At 54.1% G+C, this 20,483-nt stretch overlaps 1 protein-coding gene across 2 annotated transcripts in view; it reads right to left on the bottom strand.

Moving 5' to 3' along the window:
- PTPRS (protein tyrosine phosphatase receptor type S) overlaps positions 1-20,483 on the bottom strand; it is a 63,325-nt gene that overhangs the window by 33,563 nt on the left and 9,279 nt on the right. Inside the window, exons 4-8 of one of the 2 annotated variants that reach the window (XM_007460542.1) lie at positions 16,255-16,443; positions 14,282-14,290; positions 12,539-12,556; positions 9,989-10,099; positions 8,154-8,165 (exon numbers count right to left, since the gene is read on the bottom strand). In XM_007460542.1, the coding sequence (XP_007460604.1) occupies positions 8,154-8,165; positions 9,989-10,099; positions 12,539-12,556; positions 14,282-14,290; positions 16,255-16,443 (339 nt within the window). The remainder of the gene's footprint in view (positions 1-8,153; positions 8,166-9,988; positions 10,100-12,538; positions 12,557-14,281; positions 14,291-16,254; positions 16,444-20,483) is intronic. The other variant, XM_007460541.1, reaches the window with a different exon arrangement.

Raw genomic sequence — 20,483 nt, forward strand, 5'->3', positions numbered from 1 at the left:
GGGAAAGAGGCAAAAGGAGGAAAAGAGAGGTTAATGTGAAGAGGCCTGGATCTCAGGGGCCTTTAGTGCATACTCACGGGGGTGGGGGTGGGGACCAGAGAGAAGAGATAGATGGGTCCAGAGAAAGAGAGAAAACAGGAACACAGAGAGGGAGGGACAGAGAAAGAGAAAGGAGGGGGGAGGGGGCCCACTTCAATGCTGCATATTAATTCTAGATGTGACCCAATGTGACATGTCACATTGTCACATCACAGCCCTGGCAGAATAAATAGGATATCAATAATAATAATAATAATAATAAACGAGGGAATGAACTTGAACGTTGAGAAAACAGGGACATGTTCTGTGCATTTCTTAGCAGGGAAGCGAATGCAGCCTTCTGTCCCAATCTTGCAGACCATGAAGGCAGCAGGATGCATTTCGGGGGCTCCATTTTCGGAAGCTGCATGGGTTTCGGGGTTCGGGGGGAAGAGGTGGGTGCTAATGGGCACCTGAACTGCCAAGAGGCACGGCTGCCCCATCGGAGATGTTTCCCTGCAGTGGAAAGGGTTTAGCTGGTAAACCCTTCTAGCCAGGAGCTTGTCCCTGGCTTCAAGGAGCCACGTGGATGTGCCCGCAGCTTTGGGCAGTTCAAGGAGTCTTGTCTCAAACTGTAGAGATGACGGATTGGAATCTCAGCAAGGCTAAACAGGGCCACCAAGTGACTTTCGGCAACCCGACCTGCCTCTAATTTTCACATGGAACTGCAGTTGCAGCCGCACCCCTAAGGGGGTCGCTGTAGGGGTGCCTGCCCTGTTCTACGGAGGAGGGGGTCTCACTCGCTCTCTCCCTCTCTCTCTGTGGGTTCCAAGCTGAAAATCTCAATCCCTGTTCTCTGAATCCCCGCTGGAGAGAAGGGAGAGCTCCGTGTGGGCGGAGGGAGGGCCAAGAAAGCTGGCAGCCCTTCGGAAAAGGAAGCCCCACGAAAAGTCCAGGAGTCACGCTGGAGACAGGATGGAGGAAGTGGAAGGTGTTCGGCAGGGGGGAGGAGTTGGGGTGGGCACGGAGGGGAGACAGAGGGGCCATGCAGACAGACTGGGGGTGAGGGGCGGGGCTGGGCTCTGAGATGGGGGAGCGGCTTTCTGGCAGGGCTGGGTGGAGGTATCGGGGGAGAATGGGGTCCGGCCAGCCAGCGGACGCGGTCCAGGCCAGCCGCCGGCATCCACAGCGAGGCACGAGTGGGATGCCCAAACGCTGCGTTGTCATGGAAACGGAACACAATGGGGGAATGAGTGTGAGGGAGCTAATTAATCAAGGACAGAAAACGGCATCGACATCCAAAACAAAACCAGGGGAACCAAATGAAAAAACAAAGTGGGGTGGTGGGGGGAAATAATCCAAAAAAAACAACCAAACAAAAAACCCCTCCAAAACACCTGAAAGCAAGAAAACAAACAAACAAAAAAACATGGAATGGGTGTGGGGCTGAAAATCGGGGTCTGAAAGGAGGACGGCTGTGGCTTCCCCAGGGAGGTGCCCCCCAACCCTGGCAGAACACAGCATCTGGCCTCCCCACCCAGCACCCAAGGGTCCTGGCAGAGGCTCGAGGCGGCCACAGAGGTGAGATCCTCATCGAAAAAGAACCTTCGGAGCAAACCAACCCAGCCACAGGAGCCCCACTTCTCAGTGACTCTCCCTGCTCTTCGTTTAGAGCTGAACAAACAGAGGCCAAGTCACTTGAATCACACAGCAAGGTAAACTCCTCAAGACCTCAGAGTCCCATGGAAAACCTGCTCCGGCAGAGGTGGGGGGCTGATGAGGCTGGATGAGCCCTGGGAAGGGCCCTCATCCTCCGGGAGCCTCAGTTTCCTCCTTTGTGAAATGGAGGCCATCGGTGATGTGTTGAGAAGGCCATTAAGCTGACCGGGGCAGTGCCCAGCACACAGAAGATGCTCAGCCTGGGCATGGACCAGTGAAGTTTCCTTCTGGCCTTCCAGGATGCTGGAAAGATCAATGAGATGCTCATCACTAAGGGAGTCTGGAGATGAATTAGTTAAAAAAAAAAAAAAAGTAATGGGAAGAATTTCTATTGAATCCCTCCCACTTTGAGAGGCCAGTGACCTCATGCCCATTTTATGGAGGAAGCAGTGGAGGCCCAGTGAGGAGCTAGGGCCAGTTGGAAGACACAAAGAAAGGAAGTGGTAGGACCAGAGCTCAAAGCCAGGTATGCCTGATCCCGACCTCTGAGATAAAGTGAGCCTTCTCTTACCATGGTAATTAGCAAGAATTATATCCACGTGTCCCTTCTTGGCTCTTTCAAACTTGTGTCCTTACCCTCTGGGGATACCGAAGAGGGCAAAAGTACCCATCACCCATATACACCTATCAACTGAATAATCATCAGTCGAAAAATATCCAGAAGCCATCAAAATAAATGTCCAGAAGCCATCAGTAAAAGGTTCGTACTGAAAGGGATTATTGGAACATCAAAGGGAATAAGGGCTAGCTTTAGGATTTAAAGGTTAATATAATCCCAATTTATGTGTGTAAGGCTCAACATCATGTCCCAAAGACCCTGTTCACATTGGATCTTATCTTAAAATATCTTCCCTTAGGAGTGTCAGAATTTGGAAGGTACCTCTAACACTTTTCAGAAGTAGACACAAGCCATACATCTTGAACACGTAACAGACTTGCTGTACAGGGTTGTTAATTATAAGTCAGTTAAGTGTGGGAGGGCATTTATCAACAACTGTAATTTTGGTGCTCACAATCCCCAACATGGCTGGCAGCCATCAATTAAATGGATCTGCCAATATGCTATAAAGGCTGACACGTAAGACACTTTGCCCACTTGCTTTCTCACCTACCCCATTCGTTTCTAAGGGTGTGCAGCAGGAAGAGGACTGGTTTGCCACGAGTTAGGGGAGGATTGTGCCCATGAGCACTAGGTGGCTTAAAACCCCCCTGAGGGGGTCTCATAAGACCCTCTGGGCATCCTTCCAGTTGGCGAGGGCGGGCGGCTGACGCTGTGTTCTGCCCAGTTTGGTGCTGACTCCCACCCACATCATCTTTCCACCCCTGGCTGCAAGCTTGAGGTGCAGGTTAGAAAAGTAAGGTGGGCACGGAACCCATGGGACGGAGTGGCCCCGCGGGACCCCCGCCCCCAATTACCGACCTGAATGGAGGGTCCAGGCAGGTTATAAGGGGACCACACCAGCCTTGGTCCTCAGCACGCTCCAGCTGGCTCTCGTTTCCAGCTCTTCTCGTCACCGAGTAGCCGGGGGGGTCCCAGTGGGGGGGACCCGCGGTGGGGGGATCAGGAGGGTGGGCGGTGGGGGGGTGGTGGGTTGGGGGGGGCGGGTCGCTTCAAACCCCGATTCACATGGGAAAACAACTCAAAAACCTTCAAAGCAACCGGGAGACGACCCCTCCCCCAGGCAGGAAGAGGCAGAAACTCAAAAACCAAGAAAGTGGGGGGCGGGGAAGGGTGCTCCAGGGGAGGAGGGGTTGGGGAAGGGTGAGGGGGAAAACTCAAAAGTGAGGTGATCTGGTTGGAGCACTAGGTAGGGAACTCAACAGTGTCAGACATCTCAAGGATTCAGCAAGCCGCAGCTCTGAAGGGTGGGGGGGCTCTGCTGGGCATTTTGGGGTGGGAGAGGCTGCTGGGTGCTCCTCCGGACTCCAAAATGAGGATGTGGATGGGGAGGGGAGAGGTGCCACTTCTGCAGCCTCCACAGGGTTTACTTAAGCTTAGATTACACCTGTCAGGGGACGGGAAGGGGTCCGAGGCCTAATTCCAACGCCCCTCCATTGATCCCCAGCCTGTGGCCCAGGGAGGGTGGGTACCGCCCGGCGGCCTGCCCTGTGCATCTTCCTTCCCCTCCCCCTTCTCCGCCACCCTACCTCCCCACTCCCACCACCAGCTCCCTCCGCCATCGGGATAGCGTGCAAGGTCTGGAGGGACCTGGCTGGACCCCTGGCCCACGGGCTGACCAGCGGCCTTGGCAAGCTCTTGTCATTTTGAGCTGGACATTTTGCTGCACTACAGATACTTTTTATTGTTGTTGTTGTTGTTGTTTTTTTTGGTACCCTCTCTCTCCCAATTTTTTTGTTTTCCTGGTTCTAGCAGAAAATGGGATGATATCTTGCCAATCGACTGATTCCCCTTGTCCCCTCGCCGCGGCCGCCAGAGACACGGGGCTTTCCAAACGACAAGGTGTAATCTAATGTTCCCCTCACCCCCCAAAAACAGAGGAAACAGCAATGCAAAGGGTGTGAGGCAGGCAACAGGCGAGGTGTCTAGAGCTCAGTGTTCCTGGAGAACGGCCCCGCCCCCCTCCCCGACCCGCCATGCCCAAACGGAGGAAAGCCTGCCTTCCCACCCCTGGAGCCCCCTCTCCCCTTGGGATGAGGGTGGGATGAGGAGAAGGGCTGGGTCTTGACGTGCCACTGCCTACCACCAGGGTCAAGTCAGGGGCTTTGGGGGTGAAGGGTGGAGTGGCATGCCAGGTGTGATCAGGAGCCGGGGAGGTCGCCAACATACCCCAGTGGTACTCTTTCTGGAGACACAGGAGGTGGCGGTGGGCGGGCTCCAGGCCCAATATCTGTATCTACTCTTGTCTGGGGGTGCCAGTAGGTAAGGGGAACACCTAGAGGTCACATCCACCAATTATACTGCTTGGGTGCCAGAGTTTTAATTTTAAAAACAATTTGCCCCACAGAATTCCATGCTATGGACTGATCTGAAGAGGCCTGGGGATGGGTTTCAGATAAAGGGTTCTGAAGAACACCTGGAAATTGGGGCAATCTGGATCCCCCTCTGGCATTTTTTATTGAGTCCCGATCTCTTAGCTCAGCATTGAGAACTGGTGTTAAATTATCCCCATCTGGCTTCTTCCAAGATCCTGAGAATATCCTAAGTCCCTTGAAGGTGGAAAGTTCTTTCCCATGTCTCTAGCTCGCTCCAAGTTCTCTCCGCATGTTCCTATGTCATCAGGTGGGTGGCACACCATTTAACCGGGTCCTGCACCATGGTTCAATAATGCTATGATGCTAGACCAAGTGGTAAAGACACCATCATTAGCCACTAATTCACACCTTAAAGGCTGACAATTTTAAAGATTTTACAGAATATTAACAGCCAAGGAGAATATAACCTGATCATCTTCCCACCCTGTCAAAGTCTGAGCTGCATCTTCCTTAGGAGAGTTCTGGGAGCAGAGCTCCCAGCTGCATTAAAAAAAAACACGCTTGGTTTTGACCTTGGTCCTTTGAATATCAGAGATATACTTCAGGAGAAGGGTAAAATCTGAATATTCCACCCCCTGGATCACCCAGGGTCAACAGAAGCTGGAGATTATGAATTGAAGGAAGAGTTAGGTTGAGAGTGGAGATTCAGTGCAAATAACTCCCAGGACTGGTTGCTCTAGTAACACTGTAAATACTTGTAGCTTTCAGGCCAGAACATGCCAGGCAGCTCTTCTCTTCGGCTGGGCTGGTACTTATCTGCAAGGGTAGCCTAACATCCAAACTGTTCCTTTTTTTTTTTTTGCCCCCTTGTGATAATCTGGCCACAGAACTTCCTGGGGGAGTGACAGGGAGTAAGATGAGAGATGTGGCTCTGGGGAGGCCACTGATCTCATGGGAATGGGGTTGGAGCCAGGAGAAAATGAGACCATGAGATGGACTCAGAAACGCACTAGCAAAAAATGAGATCTGAGCAAATGAATTAACATCTGCCCTCCAATTCTTTTCAAAGCAGTTTCCCATAAGCCATCTTATTCAAACAGTGGATGTTTGAAATACATGATGGGGAAACTGAGGTCCCCAAAGGGAAGTGACTTGCCCAGACCATTTATCTGAACTCGATTTCCCTGTTTTACAGCTTCGCTTGTGATTTCTTATGTGCCATGCACTACACAGGGCACAAGATGAGCATTAATTTGCTCGATGGAATCCTCCCAACTACCCTGTGAGCTAGGTAAATCAATGCTTCCTATTATTTAGATGAAGAAACAGGGACTCCAAGCGACCAAGTGACTAGCCCAAGGTCACACAGCCAGGGAGGGGCAGAGGCAGTACTTGAATCTAGGTCTCCCCAAGCAGCAAGTCTGTGCTCCCACCATCAGTCTATACTGCCCCAAAAGTCCAAGTGGTCTTCAGAGACCCTCAGCCACCTCTCAGTTTCAACTCACTGGGACCCAGCTTTAGTGAAGGGGCTGGGAGACCTCTGTCTTCCATCTTTTGGAGAGGTTCTGCCTGGCAGCTCTCACTCTGGATTCAAAAGAGACAGGAAAAATAAATCCCTCGTTATTGCATCTGAAGTCCTCTTGCCAACTTGCCCCTGAACTTAATAATTGGGAGTTTAGAGAAGGCAGGTGAGGGACAAGAGAGAGAAAAAGGTGACCCCAAACAGGCTGATCTCAGCCCTCCACTATCATCAGTGTTGGGTAGTAAGCTGGGGGCTAGTGGCTATAAATCTAAAGGGATATTTTATTGGGAGTTGTTTTTTATTTGGGGTTGGAATGGGGCTCTCAAGGGCTTGCCTTTCCTCAGGGAGGGAACAGAAGATGGGAGCAAACATCTCCAAAGGTTTCAAGAGTGAGAGAAACACACAGAGAAAGAGAGCTGAAAGAGAGAGAAAGGCAGAGGGAGAGCTGGGGAAGTGCGGGGGTGGGGGTGGGGGGCTGTGCCCAAAGTTCCCCAGGGTTTTCTCCAGAATTCCACAGTTCTGATGCTCAGGTACTCAGAAAGTGACCGTGCTGTGTTGCTGGACAAAAGACGCCTGTGACTGGGCCCAGAGCCTGTGAGGTGGTGGGGGAAGCAGCCAACATCATCTGGGAGGCAGAGGCGTAGCACTAAAGGGCAGAAAAGGGCAGAATAACTGGCCAAGTAGTTCTTCCTAAGTCTGTCATGCTACATTTTCTGATGCGTGGATCCATATTGGTACCCAGCCGGGATGCAAAAAGTCATCACACCAGCTACCATGTTGAGCACTGCCTACGCAGTGCCAAGCATGCATCATTTTGGGAGGACGGTCCACTGAAAGGTGGCCATTTCTCATATTTGGACGTGTTGCTCCAATGAACAAGAACTCAAAATGCCGGCTACCCATTCAGCTGTGCTTCAAATGCCTGTTTTGGGGTTGTTTGGGAGGGTGAGAGGTGGTATCATGCTGAGGCAGAAGGATGGAAACATGCCTGCTTAAGCTCCCTTCCAACATGGCTGCCCCGTGGGGCTGAGGCATCAGCTCTGGATAAAACAGAGCTGGCAAATTGGGCTGCTCTCCTCACACACTCCACCCAGGCTCTGACCTCCCACCATCTGTCTATGCCACCTCCCTTGTGCTCTTGAGCCCAGGCGGTCACTTTCTGCCCCAGCATCCCAGCTGTGGGACCCCTTCCGCCCTCATGGATGGTAGTTGGGACAGGAACACTGGCTTTTAAATCACAATGCGTTTGGAGAACAACCACACAACAGCTCAGCCCAAGAAACCCAAACCAAAGAGCACGGAAACACAGGACAGAACCAAAGACGAAACGCTTTGGGGGAGGAGGGGGTTGGGTGAAGGGGATGGGAGGGGGGAAAAAAAACGAACCAATCGGTTTCCCCCCGCCAAACGAAACAAAATCAAAACATTAATAATTAAATAAAAGGAAGGAAGAAAGAAAAAAACGAAGAAAACCAAAGGAGAAAAACGGAAGACGAGAAACACTCCAACAGAAGGCGTTGGGAATTCACCAAACCGAACCGACAACAGTGGCATGCAGAGAAGATTTTTACATTCTCCCAGCATGCATCAGGCCCAAGTTACCATGACGACGAGGAGTGCAAAAAACTTAGCAACAACATTACCAAAGGATGCATAGAGGCGACCACAATGCAAGCATCGCATGTGTGCGGCCGGCCCTAGGCCGGGCTGGGCGCGGCTGAGATTTTTGTGTCTTTCTGGGTTTTTGCTCTCACTTGGTGGTTTTTTGTTTTGTTTTGTTCACGTTGAGCTCATTATTCGTATTCGTCATTTTTTTTTTTAGTTCGTTTTTCTATTATTTTCTGTGTGCATGTCTGCGTGTGTCCGTGTGCCTGTCTGTGTGCGTTTCTTGCGTGTGTGTGTCACTTTCGGAATGTAAAAATGTGGGTAAAGAAAGTAAAAAAGAAAAAAACACACCAACCTTCTCGAAGCTCTGAGGGATGTAAAGGGGGTTTGATGCAGAACACAATGACATGGGGAGAAGAGAAAAAATAGGGGAGATACAGAGAGTAAAAAGAGGACTTCCCAAGGCTAAAAGCTGCAATAGTTTGTTGATTTTTTTTGTTTTCTTTAAACCAAAAAAAAAAAAAAATTAAAATTAAAAAATAAAAAGAACAGCAACGACCTTTTAGTCTTTCCTCCGTTCTTTCCTTGACATACAAGATCTACATTTGCCTTCCACGATTTTTTTTAAAATTCAATTTTGGAGCGTCTGAGACCCAGGCAAAGAATGGGAAGCTGGACCCCCCCCAAAAGAAAGGACCCCACCTCTGGGATGGGGCGGGGGGGTGCTGAGGACACAGAAGGCCCCCCTCCCTTGTCGTACCCTGGGCTAGAGGCCCCGCCCCCGCCCTGCCCCATGCCTGCTGCCCACACTGTCCTCCTTGAACTCTGCCAGACTTACAAACCCCCATCCCAGGTGTTTGCAGAGAAATAAACAGGTTAGATGAAGACCAGTCAGTTGGAGTCGTGGACGCGCTATAACTCACCAGAGGTGCCGTGGCATCGGATTGGATGTGTGCCCCCTGCCCGCCCCCCGCCCCAGCGTCCCCGTCCCCTCCCGCCAGGCAGCCTCCTTCCTCCTCAGAGACGAGATGCAGAACCCAAGTGCAGCCAAGGTGCTGCTTCAGGGCTAGTTGGGGCCGAGCTTACTGGGGACCAAGGGGCTGAGGGTCTCCGGGTGAGGGAGGAGCCGCACGGCCTCCCAGGTGGAGAGCGGCAGGGGCTTGGTGCGTCGAACGGGGGGAAACAGAAGCCTGAAGAAGGCTGGCAAGGGCTCAAGTATACAGAGCCGACTGGGTCAGCCCGGGGGGATGAACGGGACCCCGTTTCCTGGCAGGCGGGAGCTGTTTCTACCACGAATCGGATCAGAAACAGCCAAGGGGACACAGGAGATGGAGGAGGAAACAAATTAAAATTTCTGAAAGGACGGAAGAGAACTGACCCGGGGATGAGACGGGGTCCACAGAGACATCTAGGAGCAGGGGCAGCCCCCCCCCCCAACCTGGCACCTTTGAGGGGACACCAAGGGGCCCAGAAGAAAGTTTGTGTAGCCGCTTCCCAGGCCCTCCTTGGGTGGGTGGGGGCGTCAGGGGAAGGACCCCTGTGCTTCCAGGCGTGACTCAGTGGGAAACTGACAAGCCTCAGCCCAAGCCCCAGGGTGTCTGCCTAAAGGAGCCCTTCTCTGAGGGTGACTAGGACAGCACCAGCCTCTGGGACAGCTGAGGGTGTGGGGCTGGCAGGGGCAGCCTTGAAGACCCCTCCCCAACTCTTAGATTAGGGGGGCGGTGAAGCAGGGAGCTACGAGGCCACGAGTCTGGAGAAGCGAAGCGAGCACACAGCAAAGGGGAGGCACTGCACGACACACCACAGAAGCCGACTCGGATGGGCGGGCGGGCGGGCGGGGTGGGGCAGAGGCCTGCAGGCTCCCCCGGCCCTGTAGGCCCACGACTGACCCCCCCCGGCCCTGCCCCATTCCCTCCTGCCGCTCCCCACCCCAAGTCCTGCAGCCCACGGGGCGGCCATCACAAGGCACGGGGGTGGGGGTGGGGGTTGAAGCTGCCCCCATTTTACAGGCGAGGAAACTGAGGTCCAGAGAGGGACACAGCCTCGCCCAAGGTCCCACGGCCACAAGCGGGGCTGGGCCTGCCTGCTGGGGTCTGCAGGGGACAGGGGAGCCCGGAGGCTGTGAGCCCGAGGAGGGAGGGGACGGGTGGGGCGGGTCCCTGCCTTCGACCTGGACACGGCGTTCCCTACCTCGCACGTAGAGATTGGCGGGTGAGGAGTAGCGCACACCAGCGCTGTTGGTCGCCACACACTCGTATTTGCCCTGGTCGGTCTCCTCGCTGCTCTCAATCTGCAGGGCTCCTGTGGGTAAAGGGGACAAGGCCTGGCCCGTTAGGGGAAACCTCGAGGTTGAGGTGGTGAGAGGGCTGTCCCAGAGTACTGTCTCTTAGTCGGTCTGGGCCGGAGAGGCAGATGAAAAAGCTGAGTCAGCCTAGAAGCCCCCACTGGGTCAGGGCCTCCCTGCCTGACTTTCCCCACCCCAATCCTGGCCCATCCTGGCCTGAACATACCGCCTGCCCCACAAATCCTCCACCCTCAGCTGGGACCTCGTAAACGACTGTCAAGTTGAGTGACAAAACTGGGGAGGATGTGTTTTCAGGAAAGCACCAAGTGATGTTCTCCAGGGAGGGTGGGGTGGAAAGCAGGTTGGCAGTCCCAACCCATAGCAGCCGTTCCAAAGACCCTGACACTTAGGGGGCCACCACAAATGATGTGCCAATTCAGGGAGCTGGTGATCGCCTGCTGGTTTCAACCAGTGCCTGTGTGTAAATGACCGTGGGTCTGGGTTCCTCAAGTATGTTTGGAATCACAGGCCTCAAGGCCCACGGTGTCCAGAAATGGAGACGGGGTTGTATATCTTCAAGGGTGTTTAAATTTCAGGACTGGGTTACCACTCCACAAAAGCAAAGGTAAAGAGGGGTGAGAGTGATATACATCAAGTATGTTTGCAAGCAAAGGCCTGGATCCACGCTTTCTGTACCTGAAACTGAAGAGTGAATTCCCCCAGAGATTTAAAGTCATCTCAGTCAGTCAGTCTGAATTCACACATCTGTTTTACAACCACGGGCCTGGATTCAGGATTCCGGATGCTCACAAGTCAATGAATTTTCTCAAGTGTGTTTGCAATCACAGACGGAGACCCAAGTCCACGGTGCTCATAGCTTAACGGGGAGAATTTTCAAAAGTGTTTGAAATCAGGTGTGAAGGAAAACCTCTAACCTGTGCAAATAAAGTTGAGGCTGAAATGCCCCCAGCGTGCTTGAAATTATAAACCTGGATCAAAGAATTTGTTGGTCGTGAGTGAATAAGAATTTTAAAAAGAGGTCAATTTTCTCAAGCTTATTTAAAATCACAGGCCCAAATCAAAGGTCTTGGTGCCCACAAGTAAATGAAAATAGGGCAGATTTTCCTACAATATGTTTGAAATCACAGGCCCAGATGAAAGACTTCACTTCCCATGAACATGTGAAAATGAATGAACCTTCTTAAGAATATTTAAAAGCACAGAGCCTTGATCACATACTACGGTGCTCATGACTAAATGAAAACGTGGCCAAGATTTCCCCAAAGATATCTGAAACCACAGGCCTGGGACAAATCTTCATTTTCACAAGTAAAATACATCTCTAAGTATGTCTGAAATCACGGGCCTTGATCAAATACTTGAGTGCCCATGAACAAATTAAAAATGAGACAGAGGTTTCCACAGTTACATTTGAAATCAAAGGCCTGGACCAAAGTCCTCATTTTCATAAGCAAATAAAACTGCGTAAATATCTACAAGTACATTAGACTCACAGTCCTGGACCCTGTGACTGGTTGACTGGTAAATGAAGGTGAGGGAATACCTCCAAATGTGTTTCAATTACACATTGTTTTTGTTTGCTGCTGTTGTTGTTTTGTTTGCTGTTGTTGTTTTTCCCAATCACAGGTTTTGATCAGAATCCCTGGCACCAGGAGTCCAAAAATCCAGTCCAAGGTCCCAAGCGGACCCCTCCTCCCAGCTTTGTTTGTGGGTGTCCCACGGAAGTGAGGGGAACCCACAGATCGGGAAGTTCTCTCTGGGGGCCGTGGATTAGGCTTCTGCCCCTTCATAACACTTCCTACCAACCTCAAGGCTCCAGGGAAGCAGGCAGGCAGGTATTACTATGGAGGCCCAGAGAGGGCAGGGAGCCTGCTCAAGGTCACACAGCATTTCGTGGCAAAGTCAGGACTAGACATGGACTCTTCCCTAGGGCTCCCACCCAGGCCTGTTCTAGTCTATTCTCTAAGGGCAGCACCATGGGGCTGCCCTTGAGACTGCCTCTCTGCTCCCTCAAGCTGGACCCTCCATTCCTCCTGCCCGGCCACCCAAATCAAAGCTTCAGAGCTGGAAGGCCCCCTCTGCAGGTCCATTGTACAGATGGGAAAACCAAGGCTAGAGACGGATGAGGGCTGCACACAGAGCAGTGGTCAGAAGCCTGACTCCCAGCGCTCTGGGTGGGCATGGGAGACGCTGCCCCTTCCTGAGGACACAACCCCCTGACTGTGGCCAGGTGACCCAAGGGACCACCACGGCCACACTCAGCCCCCAGCCACAGATAGTGACATAGACACAGAGACTGCACAGACACTGGGCAGGGTGGCGAGGAGAACACACGTGGAGGGGGGCCTGGGGCAGCCCCCTGTGGAGCCTGGGGGGCTGGGCGGGCGGCGAGAGAGAGTGTGAGTGGGTGGGTGGGTGAGGAAAGAGCCTCTTACCTCGGATCGGAGTGCTTTCTGTAAGGGAAGCAGAGAGAGTCAGGTGAATGTCAGAAGGCAGTCCTGGCGGGGCCAGGGGGCCCCAGGGAGGTGGGGCTGGGCCACGAGCCAGGCCTGAACACTCTGCCCCCGGGGGCTGGGAGGGGGCACTGAGGCAGCCCTGGGCCTACAAACCCTGCAGGCCTTGCTGAGGAAGAATCAGGAGGGCTTCCCATAGGAGGCAAGAATCTCCTGGGGAAGGAGGGGCTGAGTCTAGAAGCCCCTCTGGACTGGCCTGAGGGGCGTGGCCATGCCCCAGGGAGGTCCATGGCCTCGCCTGGCCCTGTGGGCTGCCTTTCTTCTGGGCCGAGGGAGGGAGGTCCACGACCTCCCCTCCTATTCCTTCTTGGGAGGGTCACGGAATGATGGGGGTCTCGGGAGTCTTGTTAGAGAAGGGGGAGAGGGGTTAGTGCCCCAGGGCTGGGCATTAATAAAGCAAAGGGAAGGTGTTACAGACAGGTCAAGTAGGAGGGAGAGGGGAGGGCAGTGAAAGAGGATGGAGGGCAGAGGGAGGGCCCTGCAGCCTCCTTAACGTCCAAAAGGAAAAGAGGAAGAGAACGATCTATGTGTCTATATGGGCGCCGGGGGCTGGGACACCTCAGGAGACCAGAAATGGTGGTGCCGGGCTAGAGTTTCCCACCCTCTGCTCATCTACCCAGGGGAGATCTGGGCCCCCTCTCTCTCTGCTGAGGACCTGGGCATCCTAAGGCCGGGGCAGGGAAGCCGCCGAGGGTGAGAAAACACAGCTCTGTCTGGCCCAGGCCCATTTTGCAGATGAACAAACTGAGGCCCACAAGGGGCCAAGGAACTGTCACGCCATGAGTCAGAGGCAGGGGTGAGCCTTGAACCCAGCTCTCCGGCCTCCCAGGCTGGGGCCCCTCTAGAACTTTAAGGGGGCCCTATATTATCTCTTACAAAATCCCCAACCTAATGGGGCCACTCCCCCTCTTCACACGGAGGGAGGGGAGACAGGAGGAAGGAGGGGAATTTGCCTAAGGCTGCACCACGGAGAGCGAAAATCTGGGTCAGTGGGAATCTAGGTCAGCTCTGGCTCAGGCTGTTTTACTACACTTGGACCTATCACCATAGTCCAAGTGATAGAAGCCAGAGGCCAAAGGACAGAACTTCCCAAGATGGCCAAATAGCCCATGGCCACTATGTTGAGAGGAAAAGATACACCTCTTGGGTATTCTACTCCGAGGAAGATGAGAAGTTACTATCATGGGCCAATATCAGTCATTCTTACCTTAGTAAGAATTAGCCCAGCAAGTTGGATTCAGGGGATTTAGGCTGGGCTGGGAAAAGAGGACCAGATACACCCTGTACTAGCCCAGCTGGAACATTCCTCCCTCTGCCTAGATCCAGCCCGCAAACTTCTGTAATTTCACATTTTCCAGCAGTGTCAAGGCCCAGAATGGGGCAGGGGGTGCCGTATGTGCGAAGCTCCACTAGCCCCTCGTGGTCTTGTCTTTTTTCCTCTTTTCCTTTTGGGCTCCTCTCTCTGCAGCCACCGGGTGTCCAGATGGGGAGGGCTGGGTGGTCAGGGGCAGGGGCGCGGGTGGGGGGAGACGTTAGTAAACATGCCACGTGGAGTGGGTCACAGTTACTGTCACGGTGGCCGTTAGTCTGAGGGGAGGGGACGGGAAGAGGGGACACGGTGTGGGGGGGCGTTAGTTGTTGACGTGGTGAAGAAATTAAACTTACCAAAGGTTTCTGAACGTTTACAACGGAGGGACAAGAAAAGAGAACAGGAACATTAACGGGTGGTTATGCAGAAGCCCGCATCCTCGTGGGTGCAGGAGGGGAGGTCAGAATAATGATCAGATTGATTACAATTTTTTTGTTCCTTTGGCCGTGCTGTGCGGCTCGTGGGATCTTAGTTCCCTGAACAGGGATCGAACCCGCGCCTCCTGCAGTGGAAGCTCGGAGTCTTAACCACCAGACCACCAGGGAAGTCCTTTGATTATGATTTTTAAAGCAGCTGATGTTCAATGAGCACTTGCTATATACCAGGCAGCCTGTCAGGGGCCCCTCACAGAAACGCTAGGGAATAGGCACGGTTTATGAGGATGCTGAGACCCAGGGGATGGGGCACTGAGGTCCACACTCTTAATCATTTCATTATATTGGGGCGACAATGGTGGAAACCAGCAGAGAAGCAAATGGATCCCGAAGGTTGCCATCACTCCTCCAGCTGAACCCCCCAAGCTGCAAATATCCTCAGACAGGTCGGGACGGGGAAGGCTACGTCTCTCCCCAGTGCGAGGTCCAGGTCTCTCCCGGGAAGAAATTCTGGGCTTAACATCTGCCCCTTTTCAGGATTTGGGTCTTTGCTGAGGGAAGGAGAAAGCAGAGGATGGGCAGACAGGACACCTCAGAGGACGGGACTGGGCAGTGAGTGGGGGGGAGGGGCGCTGAGAATGATGGGGTGGCCTTCAGGCAGGGGTGACTCCAGGGCGGGGCCCTCAGAGGAAGGGGAGAGAGAAAAGAGAGGGTGCACCAACACGTGTCCATGTGACTGAAACATGTGTAAGTAGTGCCCGTGGGCACATCCTGACCACACACGTGTCCGCGCCCACAAGGACCAGCCTGAGACGTGCACACGGAAGGGACTGTCACGTGGATACACGTGTGACAGAGACACACGTGGACAAGCTCTGCTATGTGGGGTGGGGAGGCAACCCTGTGCTGATAGCACAGCCTGTGTGTGCCCACAGATGCGGAGCAGGTCAGGACACACAGGGAGCCCGGACATACACACGCGGACGTTTGTGAGGCAGTTAAGACAGCCGACACAAGGCACACACAGCCCCCAAGAGAGATGGACCCACAGACAGGGGCACAGAGGTGCTGTGCTAAGACACGATTATGGAAGTGCCTGGCCCCAAGGTGGCCAAGGCCTTGTGCTCTGTCCAAGGCTCCCCTATCCCGGCCGGGGCCTGGACAAACAGGCTGGACTGCCTGTCCGTGCCCCATCACATCCTTACTGCTTCAGTCTTGGGGAGACTCTCTCCCTGCAGCCCTCTATGGCTCCCCAGTACCTTACCTGTCTATGCCCACTATCTCCTCTGGAGACACCCACTGCTTCAGCACTGGAAATACTCTCTTGCCTTTGCCTTATGCTCCCCTCTATTCCTACCTGTCTGGACCCCATTATATCCTCACTGGACAAGTCTACTGCTTTAGCACAGAAGATACCCTCCCTCTGCCACCTTCCATGGCTCTCCATCACCTCTGCCTGTCTGTTCCCCCAGTGTGTCTCCACTGTTGGGGCACTGTAGACACCCACCCTCCTCTGTGGGTTTCCATCACCCGCAACTATCTGTGCCTCATTAGGACCCCACTGCTTGGGTACTGGAGACCCTCTGCCCCTGCGGCCTCTGCAGCTGCCCATCATTGTACATATCTGGGTCCATTATATCTCCATGCAGGCACTGAAGAACTCTCCCCCTACCATCTGCCATAGCTCCCCATTACCCCTGCCCATCTATATCCTATTACATCCCCACTGGTTCAGCTCTGAAGACACTTTCTCCCCCAATACCAATGCCCTCCATGGCTGCAAATCAGCTCTGCCTTTCTGTCCTCCATCAGTCCCCAGGGCTTGGGCCCTGGGATGCCGCCCTCCCCCTTCTACCCTCTGTAGCTCCCGCATCCTCCTGGCCACCTGTGCTCACCTGATCGCAGCTGCTTGATGCGCCCATTGCTGGCACTGGGGTCCACGGGCAAGAAGTCCTTGAACCAGGTGATCTCGGGGTCAGGGTTGCCACTCGCAGCACAGAGCATAGTAGCTGTCCGTGTCCGCTCTACCACCTTCAGCTGGGGGCCCATGTCGATGTTGGGGAAACCAGGGGGCAGCTGGTCCTCTGAGGGTGGAGACGGGAAAAACAAAGCAGAGGCCCAGTTGTCACAAGTCCATGCCACCAGGGTGGGGCTCCGGGACAGGCCCTGGGTCCAGCCCCTGCATGGCTGGGTGACCTCCTGTAGCCTGTTTCTTTCTCTGTCTGTGAGAAAGACCAGTCTCATGTCGGGGAACTGCTGGGAGAACATCGGGCTAGACCAGTACCTCTGACCCGGGGCGATCCTGCCCCCAGGGGACACTGGGCCATGTCTGAAGACATCTATGGTTGTCACTCCTGGCATTGAATCGGTGGGCCCAGGGATACAGCTCCACCCCTCCCAGTGCCTAGGACGGCCCTGCAGAGCATGATCCAGCCCTGATGTCAGCAGCACAGAGGCTACAAAATCCTTGGGTTACTTTACAGCAGCCAAAAGCAGCTTTTCGGAATGTAAATGGCACCACAACGCCCCCCTGCTGCCAGTGGCCCCCACCACCCTCTGGAGGAACCCAGCCTCCTTGCCCGATGCTGGCCCCCGCCGGCCTCGGCTGCCCCGTCGCACGCCAGCCTCACACTTCTCGCTCTCTCCATCCAGCCACACCAGCCACCTTGATCCCCAAAGTCATCACGCCCCCTCCTGCATCACCCCTGGGCACCCACGTCACCTCAGGCTAGCTCGTGGCCCCAAGTTATAAATCCTCCTGGGGAGTTCCCTGGCGGCCCAGTGGTTAGGACTCCGCGCTTCCACTGCAGGGAGCATGGCTTTGATCCCTGGTTGGGGAACTAAGATCCTGCATGCCACAAAGCATGGCCAAAATAATAACAATAATCATAAAAATTTCTCCTGGACTCCAGAACATCCAAGCATCAAACTCCATGGATCATGATGTACCCGCGTCTCCGCCATGTCCCTACCGCCCCATACAGGTCCTGGCACACAACAGGTGTGCCTACTACTGAGCCCGTGCTCTAGAGCCCGCGAGCCACAACTACTGAAGCCCGCGTGCCACAACTACTGAGCCCGCATGCCACAACTACTAAAGCCCGTGTGCCTAGAGCCCGTGCTCCACAGCAAGAGAAGCCACCGCAATGAGAAGCCCGTGCACCTCAACGAGGAGTAGCCCCCACTCGCCTCAACTAGAGAAAGCCCGCGCGGAGCAACGAAGACCCAACAGCCAAAGAAAGATAAATAAATTTAAAACAAAAATCTCAAAAAAAAAAAAGAGTGGATATACGTATTTGTATAACAGATACACTTTGCTGTACACCTGATACTAATACAACACTGTAAGTCAATTATATCCCAATAAAAATTTTTTTTTAAAAAAGAAGAATGTGGTTCTGGCCTGAGGCGATGGGGTGGGTGGCCTTCGTTCATGTAATTTGCACATCGCACCATGGGCTCCATGGCCTGACTCAGCTGGAGCTGATGCCAGGGTGGGGTATGCAGCTCAGCAGCCTCACACCAGGTCCCACCCCCTCTTGCACCTTTGCCCTCCCCCTCCAGCACCTGGACTCCTGGATCCTTTTGCTCTCACCCCTAAAACCCCCAGCTCTGGTCTGGCCTGTCATCTGCAGTGGACAAAAGGTCCCCTGGGGTAGGGCAGGCTTCCTCAGCTAAAATTAAAACAGCCACTAGCCCCCTTGTTATGGGCTGAAATGTGTACCTCCCCCCTCCTCCAATACACAGGTCGAGGCCCTAACCCTTGGGACCTCAGAATTAGACTGTATTTGGAGACAGAGTCTTTAAAAAGGTCATTAAGTCAAATGCGGTATTAGGGCAACCCTCGTCCAACCTGACTGGTGTCCTCGTAAGAAGAGGAGATTAAGAACACACAGAGTGGAGACCCAGGAGAAGACGGCTGTCTCTGAGGCAAGGAGGGAGGCCTCAGAAGGAACCAACCCTGCCGACACCTTGATCTAGGACCTCCAGCCTCCAGACTATGAAAAAAACATGTGATGTAAGCCGCCCAGACTGTGGTACTTTGTCAGAACAGCCCTAGCAAACTAACACAGTCCCTGCCCCACCCCTGATAGACAAGTGACAAAGAAGTGGTCGCACGCAGGGCTGATGAGACTGAGGAGAGACAGGCCTGCGAGTCCACAGCTGGCAGGAATGTTCGTTGGTACAGCGGGACCAGAAGGGGCGAGTTGGTACCACCCACCTGAGACCCCCCGAGCCCTCAGCTCAGCGGCTGGCTCCCCAGGCCCGTGCACTCAAGGAGGAAGGCAGAGGTATTCCTGAGGCACCGACAGTAACGGGAAAATGCTGGCGACAATCTAAACACCTGTCAACAGAGACCTGGGCCATCTATGGATGGGTCCCCAAAACAAACAGAAGGAATCGCCTTACAGACAGATTCGTAACAAACTCCAAGATGCATTCCTAAGTGGACAGAGTTCAGTGTGAAAGATGTGTAGACCAAGGATCAAAAACTACAGCCCCTGGGACTTCCCTGGTGGCGCAGTGGTTAAGAATCCGCCTTCCAATGCAGGGGATGTGGGTTCGATCCCTGCTCGGGGAACTAAGATCCCACATGCTGCGGGGCAACTGAGGCTGCGTGCTGCAACTGAGCCTGTGTGCTCTGGAGCCCGCACACCACGACAAGAGACAAGCCCGTGCACCGCAATGAAAGATCCCGCGTGCTGCAACTAAGACCCGGAGCAGCCAAATTAATTAATTAAAAGAAAACAGAAACAAAAAACTACAGCCCCTGGGCCAAACCTGGGGCCCCGCTTGCTTTTGTTGATAAAGTTTTATTGGTGCACGGCCACGTCCATTGGTTTCCTCATCATCTACACGGCTTTCCTGAATTGAGAAGTTGCAAGAGACACCGTCTAGCCTGCAGAGTCAAAAATATTTACTCTGGTGTTTTACAGAAGCCTGCTGTCTCCTGGTAAAGATAAAGCTGCTATTTGCGTAAAAAGGAAATAATAAATGTGTATTTGCTTACAAATGCCCAGGAGGGGCACCGGGCATGGTGGGTGTGTTGGGGGATGGACAGGGGGCTGGGAAGAGGTGGGCCAGAGGCCACCATGTGTGGAGGGAACAGAGACCCAGGTACATGGAAGGGGCAGGAGGCCAAGACGGCGTAAGGGAGAGCCTGCCCGGGGCACCATCACCCATGTCCCCAGTTAAACAAGAGAGCTGTGGTTCCGGCCCAGGCAGGGGTCGCTTCGTAGAGGAAAACGGCCCCAGTCCCAAGTCCTGAGCAATATGTACCAGGCCCTGTAAGGTAGCTTTCTGTGCCCACCTCTGAGATGGGATCTATTTCACAGAGGGGGAAACTGAGGCTCAAACACATGCGTACCTGCCCGGGTCATACAGCCAGGACACAGCAAGGTTGGGATTTGAACCCAGGCCGGGCTAAGCCTGGAGGAAGCTGGGTGTGGCCGACATCTGCAGAACTCCCAAGCTGGGCCTGGACCTGTGGGGTCGGATGGGGTGGCTGGATCCTGTATGAGCTCGTTCCACACCGAGTTTGTTCCTCCCGGCCCGAGGCCTGGACCACCTCATGCATGGTTCTGATTGGCTACTGATGACGTCACCGGAGGTTCGGGCCAAGACAACTGGGCCTCAATTCTTGGTGCTCAAAGCTGGCCCAGGCGTGCTGGGGGTTGGGTCTGCTGGCGTCCCTCTGTGCACCCGTTTCCTGTGTGTGTGTGTGTGTGTGTGTGTGCGTGCGCACGGGTGCACGAGTGTGCATGCATGCTCACCCACGTACGCACCCACACCCCACGCGTGTCCACACATGAGCACTTCCTGGGTGCGTGCAGCCCCGCGAGGGGCCCCCGTGAGTGCCTGTGGGCGGCAGCCAGCCAGGGTGGGGGAGGCCGCGGCCGCCTGACGTTACCGAGAGCTCCTAATTAAACAAAAATGTTCATCGAGTACCACATTGTGCCTGATTCTTCGGAGTTTAATTAAAACAACAGCGCGGGAGGTGTGAGCAGGGTCCACAATCAGATGGCAGCGGAGGAAGGGAAGCTGTGGGTGCTGGGCCCGGCAGCCCAGACCTTCCCGCTCAGCCGCGGTGGGGGGAGGGTATCCCTGGGGATGGGGGATGGGG

This window comes from Lipotes vexillifer, unplaced genomic scaffold (genome assembly GCF_000442215.2).
Source record: "Lipotes vexillifer unplaced genomic scaffold, Lipotes_vexillifer_v1.1 scaffold1011, whole genome shotgun sequence".
NCBI lineage: Eukaryota > Metazoa > Chordata > Mammalia > Artiodactyla > Lipotidae > Lipotes > Lipotes vexillifer.